This window comes from Balearica regulorum, chromosome 5 (assembly GCF_011004875.1).
Source record: "Balearica regulorum gibbericeps isolate bBalReg1 chromosome 5, bBalReg1.pri, whole genome shotgun sequence".
NCBI classification, from domain to species: Eukaryota; Metazoa; Chordata; class Aves; order Gruiformes; family Gruidae; genus Balearica; species Balearica regulorum.
The window spans coordinates 4,836,852-4,850,123 of NC_046188.1; the positions used below are offsets into that span (position 1 = coordinate 4,836,852).

A 13,272-nucleotide genomic window follows, 5' to 3' on the forward strand; every position below is an offset into this window, starting at 1 on the left:
GTGTGCCTGCCCAGGGAGGTGAGGCATGGGCAGCCTGAGGAGAAAAGGTGGTGGTGGGGCTGTGCAAGGCTTCTAGGGAGGTAATTACCTCTTCTGGGAGGCATGGGCAGATAATGCACTCAGATCTTTTCCTTGACTATTTGCAGCTCCTGTATAAAAAAACAACCCAGGTTTTTATAATGAGCGTTTAGCCTCCCAGTACTCAGATGCCATTCATACTTTCACAGCAATCTGCAAAAGCAAAAAAATAAAAAAAGCTGGACTGAAGCACTTTCCTCTTTTCTGTCTGTTTCCTCTTATTTTACATTTATTTTTTAAAATACAAACAAGAATCCACAATACCGGAATGTATATTTAGATAGTTATATTTACTATATACATTGGGAAGCGAAAAAGTTTCATTCCAGCTGTTTTCTCTTTGCAGATTGCTGTGAAAGTATGAAAGGAATCTGAGTACTGAAAAGTTACCTGCTTTCCTCCGTTCTTCCATGCTTGCCGAGTGAATTGGATGTAAAGACAGGAAAGGGCTGTAGCAGCCCCAAATTTCTGAAGAGATGATCTTCATACTTGATTTCCTTGGAATTTGAGGCTCAACCTAGTTTGTGACCAGAGGGGGGTTGACTGTGTAATTGCTGTGAGTGCTGTAGAGCTTGTTTTAATCAAGTTAAGAGTAACAGAGCATTGCAAGGGTAGGTACAGTTGTCTCAGAATAAATATACTTCTGCTAATGCAACTTATTCCTGTGTCAGAAAAGGCTTAAGCTGTGTTGGGGTAAGATACCCTTCACCTGCCTTCTTTTGGCAGAGCCAAGTTTGGGAACATCGCTGCGTGCGGTGACGTCAGCAGATGGAGCAGGGGATAAGATGGGTGAGGAGCAGCGTTGTGACCCCAGCCGAAGGGCGTGCAAACAGTTGTGCTGGCAACGCAAAAACCCCGTGCCCTAGGAAAGGGTGCCCTGCTCGCTGAAAGAGCCCTGAGCAAACCCAGCGGGACTGTGCAGCGCTCTGCACCGGAGCTGTCGTACCTGCCCCTTGTTTTGGGGGACAATAGCTGTGCTCTGAGGCTCTCTTATGGATCCAAGGTGAAGGTTATACTTTGAATATATATTTATACGATAGCCTACAACAGAATTCAAAAGGCTTTATTTGTGTAAATGGCTTTTGGGTGCTGTAAACCTGAGCTGCTGTGGACTGTCACATGAACTTGGTTGTACAAACCTCTGTTAGCTTTCCAGAATAACAAAGCAGGCACGGCCTGATTCCTCCTTCCTGTCCAGGTGCTGGGCACAAACACATTTTGGGTGTGGTAATGGGCATTTAATGCCTCTGCCTGGTTGACCCAAGAGTTGTGGCTTAAATCTGTACCTGGCTCCTGCTGCTGGATGGGTTTGTGTTGCAGGAGAACCCTTGATACTCAAAAACCACACGACATGCAGAACTGCTGCTCAGACTGGTAATCTAAACTCAGCTTTGGCCATTAATCTGCTAGCTTTGTCTCTTATTTTTAGTATGTAATCCTGCATTAATATGGCCTTGGCAAAAACCCAAGTTCTAGCGTTGCCTGCAAAGCCAGAACTGAGTTAATCAATGTTGGGTTTATTGCAATGTATCGTTATACCTGGAGCAAACCCGTGAAAGCCATGCGTCGCAATGCAGCTGGGCAAAGAAGGTTGTTTCTAATCAAGTCAGTATGTTGAGACTGTTAGAAATATAAACTTAATTCTTTGCTAAAATGTGGCTGAAAAGGTGCAGCTGCCTTGCTGGCTGAGTTTGACTCTATCTGGCAGCTTTGGAGAAGTGAGACTTGACTGCTGCCCGGCTTGCAGAGGCGGTGCCTCTGAGCAGCTGTACTGCCATCTTTCCCTGCCTTAACATCAGCAGAGTTGTTTGTGCTGTTGGATTCGTGCGGCTACCTGTGCAGCCTTTTTTGCCGTTGAACTATGCCTTCTGATGTAACGCACGAGATGGAGAGCAACAGATGTAGCTGGGGATCTTCTGGCTGTTTGTGGAGCTGCTGTGTGAGTGAGTGACCTTGGCTGCTATCGCTGTCCGCTTGGGATGCGAGCAAAACCGCAAGCTGAGAAAAATCAGTGTCTGTGTTGAACCTTTAGATTTTGCTGCTCTTTTGGTTCTCTGTGAGAGTCTGCGAGAAAACGCAGTGAGCGTGGGTTTTTTTTTTTCCTTTGTATCTTGAAGTATCATTTCTCAGTTCCCCGTGCGCAGAAATGAGTGGTGATTTGAAGAGCAAATGTCGGATCCCTTGCTGCTTGCAAGGAGAGCAGGGAAGGGGAAACGCTTACCCAAAAGACCGTGAGCTTGCTGCTCGGGTGTTTAAATGCCTCGAATAGTTCACAGTGGTGTGGGCAGAGCACGTCTGTACATGAGCGTGTGAAGGAAGGAGCGGGGGAATCCTCAGACCTCCCTGTAAGTAGCGATGGGAAGATGCAGACGTGCCGAGTAATGCCGAGAGCCCTCTCGGGGCACAGTCCTCCCTGCTGGAAGAAAGAAACCTTTGATCCTTCAGAGGCACTTTGGAAGAAGGTAGTGTAAAGATAATTTGTGAGAGATACTAGACATGTGTGTTAGAAGTGAGTGATTTTAAGGGAAAACTTGTAGTTTCTGGAGTCCAGTGGGGCCAAGGACACTTTCCTCTGGCCCTGATGGGTGCCAGTTTTTATCCCGCATAACATTGCCTCACAAATGCAAGAAAACGTTTTGGTTTCCAAAGACTTTTCATCCCGAATGATATTGGTGTCTTCGTGCTCATGCATTGGTGAACCCCATTGGTTGCTGGTGGAAAGGGGTTTGTGCAGTTTTGGGGTGTTCAGGCAAGCTGCTGGGCCTGGAGGGCAGAACATGGTTTTCCAGCCCGTTCCTCGCTCCTTGCCAACAACCGGTGTGCACGCTTTCATCCCTGGATAAATGTGAGGTTGCTTGTTCCACTTTTACTGATGCTAATTCCAACTCCGGGCTTTATCCTGCAGCCCAGGTGGTTTCGGGGCCTCAGCTGCCGCACGGTGAATCCCTGCCCTGCCTTAGCTTGTATGAACTTGCCTGGACGGCCGGGCTGTGGTGGAAACCTCTCTCACGCTCCCGGCAAACTCTTGCGGGAGGTACCCGGGTGCTCATTGCTGCTGGCGCTTGAACGAGAGCAAGGTCATCTGCCCGATAGCGGTGGCAACGTCGTGTAGCTGTATTGCGCTCCTGGCTTGCGCTCGGCACCGTTGCTGCGTTTTGTCAGGTTTTGGCTCTAAAGATGTATTAAAAAATATCCTAAAAGTAAAGGCTTTTGTTGAAGCAAAGCTACTCTTTTCTGGAATTTAATAAATAGCGTGTCTGTGTTAACTAACATCAAGCAACTGAGAGCAGACAGAGCCCAACAGATGGTACAAACAGCGGCATGTTTGGAATGGAAAATATTTACCTAGAGGGTATTCAAAGCACTGAGATGGTGCTCTGCAAATGGCTTAATTGTATCAGCGTAATCAAGTGAAGAGGAAGATTTATTGATAAATCTCATTCTCCTCTTGCTGTTAGCAGTTTGTAGGGGGTGTCAAGCACTGTTGAGCTTCCCTTGAACAGGTCTCCTTCCCAGAGAAGAGTAACTTTAACACCTGAATGGCTCTGTCTGTAATTTTGAGTGTCTACAGCTTTCTTCCATTGCTGCATAAATCTTGCAGTCAGAGCAAGTATTTGAATGAAAGAAACTCAGAGCCTGAACTGCTGTTTATTATGCTTCCCCCCTCTTGTCTTAGTTTTGAGAGGACTTCTGTAAACAGAGCATGGAAATATGGCTATAAAAGTAAGTTCAAAAAATACAAAACAAAGTAGGTTGTATTTTGTCATCTGTGTCAAAACTAGTAGGGCAATTTAGATCTTTGGCTTTTCTAGGTGGTGGGTGCTTCATGCACACTTCTTAGTTGTGCAAATTTAAGTGACTCGTAAGAAGATTGTGTATGATTTTACTGGAAGCTGTGCATTTTTCTTTACATAGGTGGCAGGTGAGATTCATACGTAATATCTTACTTTCCTGTCTTCAAAACAGTGTTCAGGGCTGCTTAAAAAACCAAAACTAAATTCTAACTCTGCAGTTTTTTCTCATAGTATAGCAATATTGATGTTAAATGAACTGCCTTTGGGTTTTTCTGGCAGACCTCCTTCCTAGAGCTTGAGCCCAGCAGTGCTTCAGTTAGTTAATACTTGTGAACAAAGTCAGAGCGAGCTGGTTGCTCCCGCTGTATGGATGAGAAATAGGAATGGAATGGCTAAACATCTTGTTTTAATATTAAATTTTACCTTTGGCGGGTCTGCATTTAGTTGTCTTGTCTAGCCCAAGCTGCTGGCATCCTTTCCCGAAGAGCTCTGGGGGAAGATGAGTTTGGGAGCGAAGCTGTTTTCAAGAGGATCCTCTTTGCAGCTGGAGTGTGTTGCTAACTGTGTGCAGACTAAGGAAAAAAAAAATACTGTTATCTATTTGAGGAATTTATTGAATACAGATATTCCTCTGAGACTTCTTGCCGTGTTCCTAGTGAGTGTTGAATGCGAGGGCTTTCTTTTAGTCCGCTTGCCAGCTTGAGAAAATCCCAGGGAAAATACCCCAATTAAGGGAGCTGTTGCCTTAGCTAAATCATATGTGATATCTCTTAAACTGCTTAGTATTAAAAAAAAAAAAAATCACCTTGGTACCTATATTTACCCCCTTTAATGTTAGTTTTTCGAAAAGGCACAAATCCCTGGAGATTATGTGCATCTTGGGACCCCAGCATTTATAGAAGCCGTGCTTGTAACGTGCTGGGACTAAGCTATGAGTGACTCATTAGCCAGATGGAGCTGTAATTTATTTCTGTCTTCTCAAGTAAGCTAATCCCCTGGACCTAAGCTGAATGAATATCCCGTGAAATGCTGTATCTGTGCAGGGTGAAACTTGATATTTAAATGCAAAAAGCGAAGGGTGTGTTACAAAATCCAGGGCAGTGTTAACTAGCGGAGGAAGTCAGGTGCAAGCAGTAATACTGCACTGGAGTTCAGAAATAATTATTTTCAGCGGCCTGGGCCCTGTTGAGGGGAACAAAAGTGCGATTCTTTTGTTAAACGCAGGATGGGAACAGTAACCGAGTCAGTGCGCGGGCTGGGACAGATGTGGTTTGTTCCTCTTTTCCAGAATGACTAAAGGGATGTTGTGAGTTCTTGAATTTACGAATGAGACGGGAGCGTGTCTGCAAGTGGGGAGCCTGGCACGGGCGCTGGGCAGCCGGGCTCTGAGAAACGTGCCTGATATTTATCAGGTTAAATATCAAATATGGATGAAAGGTGAGTATTTAACCAAATACCTTGAAATTTCAACGTAGCTAAAGCCGTCGTGCCTCTGGTTGGCAGTAGGGAGTGGGTGTGTATGTGCAATTTCTGCCGGGTGTGCCTTGCCTGGGGATTGCAGCTTTGAGTGGGTAGGGAGCTGATGCAGCCGCCCTGGAAAGTTGTCCAAGGGAGGGCTGAGAGTGATAAAAGTCCCTTCGCAGCACTTCTGGGGGGAGAAGTACTATTTTTGTGAGGGTGTCTCCTGTTTCCATAGCTAACAGGAATGGGAGGAATGGTAAAACTAAATCCTGAGGAGCAGTTAGGTTGGTATGTGAAGGTGTTTTAATGTAGCATTTGCTTTTTTTCTGGTTTAATAAAAGGAGCTTCTCTGTCCTGTTTCTTCTTGTATGGCATAGGATTTTTCTTCCCTATAGATTGCTTCTGTTTTTTCCTAAACCGCTTGTCAATGTAATACAGAAGCATAAGCAGGAATGGAGAAACTCTCGTAGTAATTGTACGTTGTCGGAGGACCACTGGGAACTGTGTGGGAGCCAAACCACTGCTGATTTACCCCATGGCAAGGATGCCGCTTCATAAAGACGTCTTGACAAGGGGCGGATGGTGAAGGATGCCACCTTGTCACTCTGCATGCAAGCCAGCAGCAATGGTATCCTTCTAGAAGTGATTTTTAAAATGCCCTTGCACATGCTGGGCTGAGATGGGAAATTAGTGTGTTGCCATCAGAGCAGAGCTCTTGGTTGCTGTTCCTGGCTGTGCTTAATCAAGTCTGGTTACATCCTGAGGCTTTGACTTGGTTTTACTTTTTTTTTGAACCCTGCTTCCACATGAAAGGCTGGATTTGTGTATGTGAAATTCCCTGCTGGACTTTGGAGATGAAATCTGCCTGCCTCTGATCATGGTGTTTGGGGTGGAAGCGTTCATTTGGCTCATGCTCACCTTCGCCCTGATGAGTGAGAGGAGGACAGAGCAGTAATTGAGACCGTTGAGGCTCTGAAACTCATCACTGCAACACTGTGTTCTGGATCTGGCATAGGGTGCAAACGGTCCCGTCGCACAAGCGGAGGGAAGTGCAGGGAGGGGAGAGCGGGGCAGTGGACGGGGACTCAGCGGAGCTTGTATTGCTCGGCCAGCTCTGGGATCAGACCTCATCTAGCCCAGTACACACTCCCCACTCAGACTAGCTGTTATAATTGTATATTTATGCTCCTCTTGAAGCAACCAAAGCTTTTAAATATGTCTAGCCTCTCTGATCTCAAAGCAACATTTTCTGCTAGTCCTTGGTTCTGCCTTGACCATCATGCCTCCTGACACTTGGTGTCTCGAGCCTTTACAACGTGTATTTTGCTAAGCGTGTGATTTGACCTGAGCATCTGGTGTCGGGTGCTGGGAAATGTGCGGGGACGGCTGCAGGGTGTGATCGTCCTGGCTCGGCCGTGGCAATCGGATGAATTTACAGCCAGCCGTGTGCTCGTGTATCAGCAAGGCAGAGGTGGGCTGGTCTGAGCCCACAATACTGGTTAGGTATTGTAATTGTTGCAATAATGTATTGTAATGATCAACTTAATTACACTTGTGAAAAATCTGCTTAATTACATATTTACTTTGGGGATTAGCTTTTCCCATAAGTGTTCAATATTGACTTTGGCTGAGACAAATTTTCAAGATCTGCTTCCTTCAAGAGATGACTAATACTAGATGGCTTAGTGCAGGGAGCTGGTTTTATCAAGTAGCTGTAACTAATCATCTTGAAAGCTCCAGCTTGGTTTTGAGCATCTGTGGTTTTTGTTCCCAAAAGACAAGCTTTTCCTCCCATCCCTCTCAGCCCTTCTGAAACTGTGTTGGATGTAATTCTAGATTCAAGCCTTTTCGGTGAGCTGTGCATGCGCAGAAAATGAATACGGAGTGGGAGGAGACTTAACGTTAAGACAACTGATGAATAATTAGTGCATTGAAATGTTAATCTTTTATTTGGATAACTTAATAGTCAAATTAGAGTTCTCACTCATTGCTTTCTGTGCTGCTTAATGCACTGTACAAATACATTATCACAGTAACTCCTCTCTCTCCAGAAACTGTTATGTATAACAACTCTTCCCTCTTGAGCTAGAGTCAGGCTCCAAACCAGGCTCTCACCAGTGGGGCAGGATAGCAAGCCAGTCTGATAGCAGCTTCCAGCAAAGCCAGGAGTTGAGGTAAAACAACCTTACGTGTAATAGTGTTAGGTATTTAAAGAGTAATCTTTTGCCCAGAAGCAAGGAGACCCTGTCCTCTCCCTGCACCATACAACTTCTACATGGACTTTATACCCTGTGTCATAGGCGGCATATCTATTTTTCTAAGCAGCAGTGGAAACCATAGATTGGTTTGGGTTGGAAGGGACCTCAAAGCCCATCCAGTCCCACCCCCCTGCCACGGGTAGGAACACCCTCCACTAGCCCAGGTTGCCCAAAGCCCCATCCAACCTGGCCTTGAACACTGCCAGGGAGCCAGGGGCAGCCACAGCTTCTCGGGGCAACCTGTGCCAGGGCCTCAGCACCCTCACAGGGAAGGATTTCTGCCTCCCATCCCATCTCCATCTCCCCTCCTGCAGCTTCAGGCCATTCCCCCTTGGCCTGTCACTCCCTGCCCTTGTCACCAGTCTCTCTTTCCTGGAGCCCCTTCAGGGACTGGAAGGGGCTCTAAGGTCTCCCCGCAGCCTTCTCTTCTCCAGGCTGAACAACCCCAACTCTCTCAGCCTGTCTCCATAGCAGAGGTGCTCCAACCTTCAGATCATCTCCGTGGCCTCCTCTGGACTCTCTCCACCAGGTCCGTGTCCTTCTTGTCCTGGGGACCCCCAGAGCTGAATGCAGTACTGCAGGGGGGTCTCACCAGAGCAGAGTCGCCTCCCTCAACCTGCTGGTCACACTTCTTTTGATGCAGCCCAGGACACGGTTGGCACATATTGCTGGGTCATGTTGAGGTTTTCATCAACCAAGTCCTCCTCAGGGCTGCTCTCAATCCATTCTCCACCTAGCCTGTAGTTGTGCTTGGGATTGCAAGCAATACTGCTTTAAGGTGTGGGACGGTTCTCCCTACTGTTTTTAAGGTCATCTCACTGATGTCTAAGCCTGTGTGAAGCTCTCATCCTCACCTGGTTGAGAAGCAGATCGGCAGTCTGATGTGCGTGGAGTCGTTAACAGTACCAGTTTCCCCAAGTGTTGTTGCGGACCTTTGCATGTGTTGGGGGATGCTGTGGTTGGGCAATGGCTGCAGAGAAGGTGACAAAGATTGAGACGCAACCTGGCTTAGACCTCTTGTCTTCCATTCCCAAGAGAACGGGTCTCCCAAGGGATAGTTGAGTTGAAGAGTTGTCTTTGTATAGAGGAAAACATAGTGGAAGCATATGTTTTCCACGGTGGTTTTAGATTGAGGTGGTGAATCAGGAATTGTGCTTGCTTAGAGTTTTGATTGTGTTATTTTCAATGGTTGGTGTTTTGTGGTTTTTTTTTTCTTGGGATAAACAATCTGGAGAGGATTTGGATTCTTCCTGCAAAAATCCAGGTCTGTTTGTAGTGATCAGTTGTGAAATAGGAAAATCTACCTTATCTTGGCCCCAAAGTTAAGAGTTTTTAGCTTCATTCTGACTTTTTTTAACTCTATGGTTCCTACTTAAAAAAAACAAACCAAAACCAACCCAAACAAAATTAATGGTTGGGGCCTAAACAGTGTTTTCAGCAAATTATCTTGGAGTCATCTGGTCTGTTAGTGCCCTGGAAGTTGTACAGTTACATGTGCAAAATAAGTAACAGATCTTCTGTTTTCCTATAAGTGTGTGGAACTGTCATGAGCTTAAAGCTGGGGTTTAGACTTCAAAAAGCAGTTTTGAAAACACCTGATTCCTTATGGTTGACTAAAACTTAGGGTGTTCTCCCTTTTCCCCTCATTCCACTTCTGAAGCTGTCATAAATCTGGGAACAAAAGGAAGTTGAGATTTAACTCCCACTTGCTAAGATAAAAATCTTAATTTGTTATGTCTGATTTGTGGCAAAAAAAAAAAAGTGTTGCTCTGCATGTACTGGTCCTTATTTCACAGCCTCTGGAAGTGCTGTCTCATGTATTTCTGAAATCAAAAGCTTTAACTTAACGAAATTCACTTGGGAAGGGAGAAAGAGGAAGATGAAGAAAGGTAAGGAAAGAGAATTGCTCCCTTCCCAGATCAGCAGTCTTGCAAAGTGCGACTCCTCCCTATCCCGGTTAAATGGTGGTGTAAACAACTGCAGAAGCTGTTCTGTGATTGATACAGTTTGGCAATTTTATTAAAAGCTATTTTAAGGCTTCTCTAAAACAATGACAAAGCTGCTTTTATATTATTATAATTGATGGGGGAAATAATATGGAGGAAAACCTGTTCAAAACCTATTTTTTTTTCCCTCTATAGGTTTTTTAAAAAATACAGCTAAGAAAAAGCACAATGGAATTTTACGAGTCTACCTACTTTATCATCCTCATTCCTTCTGTGGTTATTACAGTCATCTTCCTCTTCTTCTGGCTTTTCATGAAAGAAACTTTATATGATGAAGTCCTTGCAAAACAGAAAAGGGACCTAAAGTTTCCACCTACCAAGACTGATAAAAAGAAAACAGAGAAGAAGAACAAGAAGAAGAAAGAAGCTCAGAATGGGAACATCCACGAGTCTGACTCCGAAAGTACACCTCGGGATTTTAAGCTCTCTGACGCCCTGAGCACGGATGAAGAGCACGTTGCTCCTGTTCCCTTGAGTGTGACTGAAGCATCCACTGGCGTTAGAGAACGGAAGAAGAAGGAGAAGAAGCACAAGGCCGCTCAAGATGATCACGTAACTAAGGAGTCGGAAGGATCCAAGTCTTCAGGCAAGAAAGTAGAACCAGTCCCTGTTACAAAACAGCCCACTCCACCATCTGAATCAGGAGCATCTAAGAAGAAGCCTGGGCAGAAGAAGCAGAAAAATGGAATGGGTATCTGATGTTGCATATGCTTCTTGCACAGAACGCCAAAACCGTGTTCTGCTTTTTGCAAGGCCACAGAGTCTCTCTCACAACTGTTCTGCCTGATCTCTACGGGGCAAAGCTCACTTCTAACCTTTTCCTTTTTGAGCTATTGCTTTTTTTTCCTCCCTGTTCTCATCTGGCAGCAATGCTCTGGTTTTCCTCCTCCTGTCCTTGCTTTCTTCTACTAAAGATTGTTGAGGGAAACAGAGCAGCTCGTATCTGCTTTGCTCTGTGGTTTGGCTGCTTTGCTTTCAAGCTGTCAAAATTTCGATTACCTGAAAGAAATCATTAGATGTTTGCCGTGTGTGTTCTGATGTCAAGCACTGAAAAAGTGGAGTCCGAAGAGTGGTTGCCCTGATAAGGATGGGCACCTCATCACAGAGTGTGCAAAATAAATCACTGTTTAAGTGCAGGTTTAATCTACAAAGAGGTGTTTGGTGGTTAATTCATGGAAAGAAGCACTTACAGCTGCTTCCCACCTGCTGCACCTCAATAATTGAATGGAACTGATGGTAAAAGAAAACTGGTCCAGCCATTGTAACTGAAACATCCAACCTAGAACAGACCGAAAGCTGTAGTCAGAATCACTTGTGACTCTCTTGACCGTATCCTCGGCAGAAGTCGACATGTCTCAGTGTGGCTGTCTGACTGTGAATAGAAGTTAAGGAATAAAAATACCCAGTTTCAGAAATAAGTGAGGACCGAGGTATGTGCAGATCAGCCTTTTGAGATGCAGGCGTAACAGGTTTACAACAGGTTTGCTACAGGGAGTGAGGAAAAAGAATGACATTGCTGCTTGATGTGGTAGATTTTTTTCTTTTTCTGAAAAAAGGGAGAAGAAAAAGACCCACCCACTACCAACAAAAAAAGTATCAAATCTTGCTTGTGGGTGGTCTCTGAAAAATCTCTGTGGCACAGTTAAAATGTGGTCTGCAAGCACTGTTCTGAGGGCAGCCACAACTAACTCTTATCCTTGATTACAGGAGCTAACACCGTAACCCCGCATTGTGTGTGTCAGCTCTGACAAGAATATCATATAGCACAGGCTGTCCAAAAAGATAAAAAAATTTCTCACTAGAAACAACTTATAAAAAGAACAGTTCCCTGATGAGAAATACTTATTTTCTGCTTCTCACCGTCCCAGTAGCTATTGGGGGTGTGTGTGAAATATCCAAGTGGGTTCATGGGGAGGGGGAGATAAAATACTTCCTGCAAATGAGAAACTAATATGAGTAACATGTGTTGTCTGCTCTGTCACAGTAAAACCTGGCTTGGATTTGTTAAACTGTTACTTGCATTGCCATATGTTCTGCAGATAAGATTCTTGTCTGTCAAAACACCAGGTGCTGTGGCTCTTGACTCTGCTAAATCTTTCTATTGCTTTGGGGTCTCATCTGATATGGGCGGTGTATGTGTTTGTGAGTGCGTGCGTGTGCAGATATACAGATAACTTCACGTTCTGATTAAAATACATGGGTTTCTCTTTTCTGGGAATGGACTTTGGTGATTATTACAGGTTTATTGATTTAAAAGTGCTGCTGATCATATACAGAAAAGCATATTGTCTTAATTCTCTGTTACAGATGATCAAGATACTAAGACTGATTCTGTTGTATCTCCTGCCAAAAAGCAAGACCCAGTGCTGCTCCACCAGGAGATAAAGCAAGAAAATGTATCAGGAAAGAAGAAAGTCTCTGCAAAGAAGCAGAAAGTTGATAATGGTGAGAATACAGACTGAGATGTAGTTCAGATAAACCTGACTGTTAAACCTTTTTGCAATCCATACTTTAGTTTCTCTTCCTTTGGAAAATAAACTTGTAGAAGGATAACTCTTTTAATTTGAAAAAGCAGGAAATCCAGGTAGGAAAGATTGTTCAACCTGAGATACTGTTTTATTTTATGAACATCTGGTACCACTGCACATGGGATGATGCTGTGAACTTTTCTAAGCTATTTTGGATCCAAATGTCCATGCTTGAATTGAGGAGTAATATGTTGACTTAGAATATAAGCTGAGCAGCCTCTGAATTGTCTGAGCAAGGCATGTCTGGAACTGCTGCAGTCATCTGCCCCAAACAAGACTGCAGTTTTGTAGCTGGTTGCTTTGACCACGTTCCCCTGTTATTGTGTTTTTGTTAGCTAGCTGTTGCTCCAACATAAACTGCTCATCTTTGCTGTCAAGGCCTTCACTGTTCGTCATCCCTCGTTCTCTGCCAAGATGCTGTTTCTTGTCTCCTCTTGGCTCAGTCTGCCTCTGTGTTTGTGGGGTTTTTTTGTGTGTGGTGTGTGTGGGTTTTTTTTTTTTCCTCCTGACAATGAGCGCCTTTGTCTGTGGCTTTTGGGAAGAGTGTGACCATGAAGTTCTGTGAGGCTACCTTGTTAGCTTCTCAAAACTCTTCTTTACTGGGACAGCTATGGGCTGCCAGTTGGCGGCTGGTGGACTGCTCCTGGAGTAGGCAGTGTTGGTCACTGCTTCCTTTATGCTTTGATCAGGTCATCGGGGTCCAGATCAGTTGTGGGTGCTGCTCAGACCAGGGTGGGCTTCCAGTTAGTGGTAGGGTTCTTGTATGTTACAACAACTGAAAAACTTTCAAATTATTCCTGAAAGAAACCTACTGATGGGGAGCCTAGGATGTGACTGCCTTTTGCGGACGTTCTTGTGGTTTTCCTCGTGCATCCATTGCCCTTTGTTGAGGGACCACTTTATGGACCACAAACTTGTCTGTATGTGGGTAATGCTCAAATAAGCGTCAGTACCAGCTCAGCCAGCATTAAAGCGAAGCTGTCAGTGCTACACAGGAATAGCTTGTGCGTTATTTGAATGCAAGCTGTCTTCTTTTAAAGCTGCCTCTCCAAAATGACAGAGCAAAAATTAGCTGTGGTGAGTATCCGGATTAGCCAAGACAGTACTATGGGGATTTCAGATGTTACTGACACTGCAAAATGTCTCA

At 44.8% G+C, this 13,272-nt stretch overlaps 1 protein-coding gene across 7 annotated transcripts in view; it reads left to right on the forward strand.

The window, feature by feature from the left end:
• KTN1 (kinectin 1) overlaps window positions 1-13,272 on the forward strand; it is a 76,872-nt gene that overhangs the window by 13,902 nt on the left and 49,698 nt on the right. For all 7 annotated transcript variants that reach the window (XM_075753260.1, XM_075753263.1, XM_075753264.1 and 4 more), the window contains exons 2-3: window positions 9,733-10,288; window positions 11,905-12,042. In XM_075753260.1, coding sequence (XP_075609375.1) covers window positions 9,766-10,288; window positions 11,905-12,042 — 661 coding nt within the window. In that variant the 5' untranslated portion in view covers window positions 9,733-9,765. The remainder of the gene's footprint in view (window positions 1-9,732; window positions 10,289-11,904; window positions 12,043-13,272) is intronic.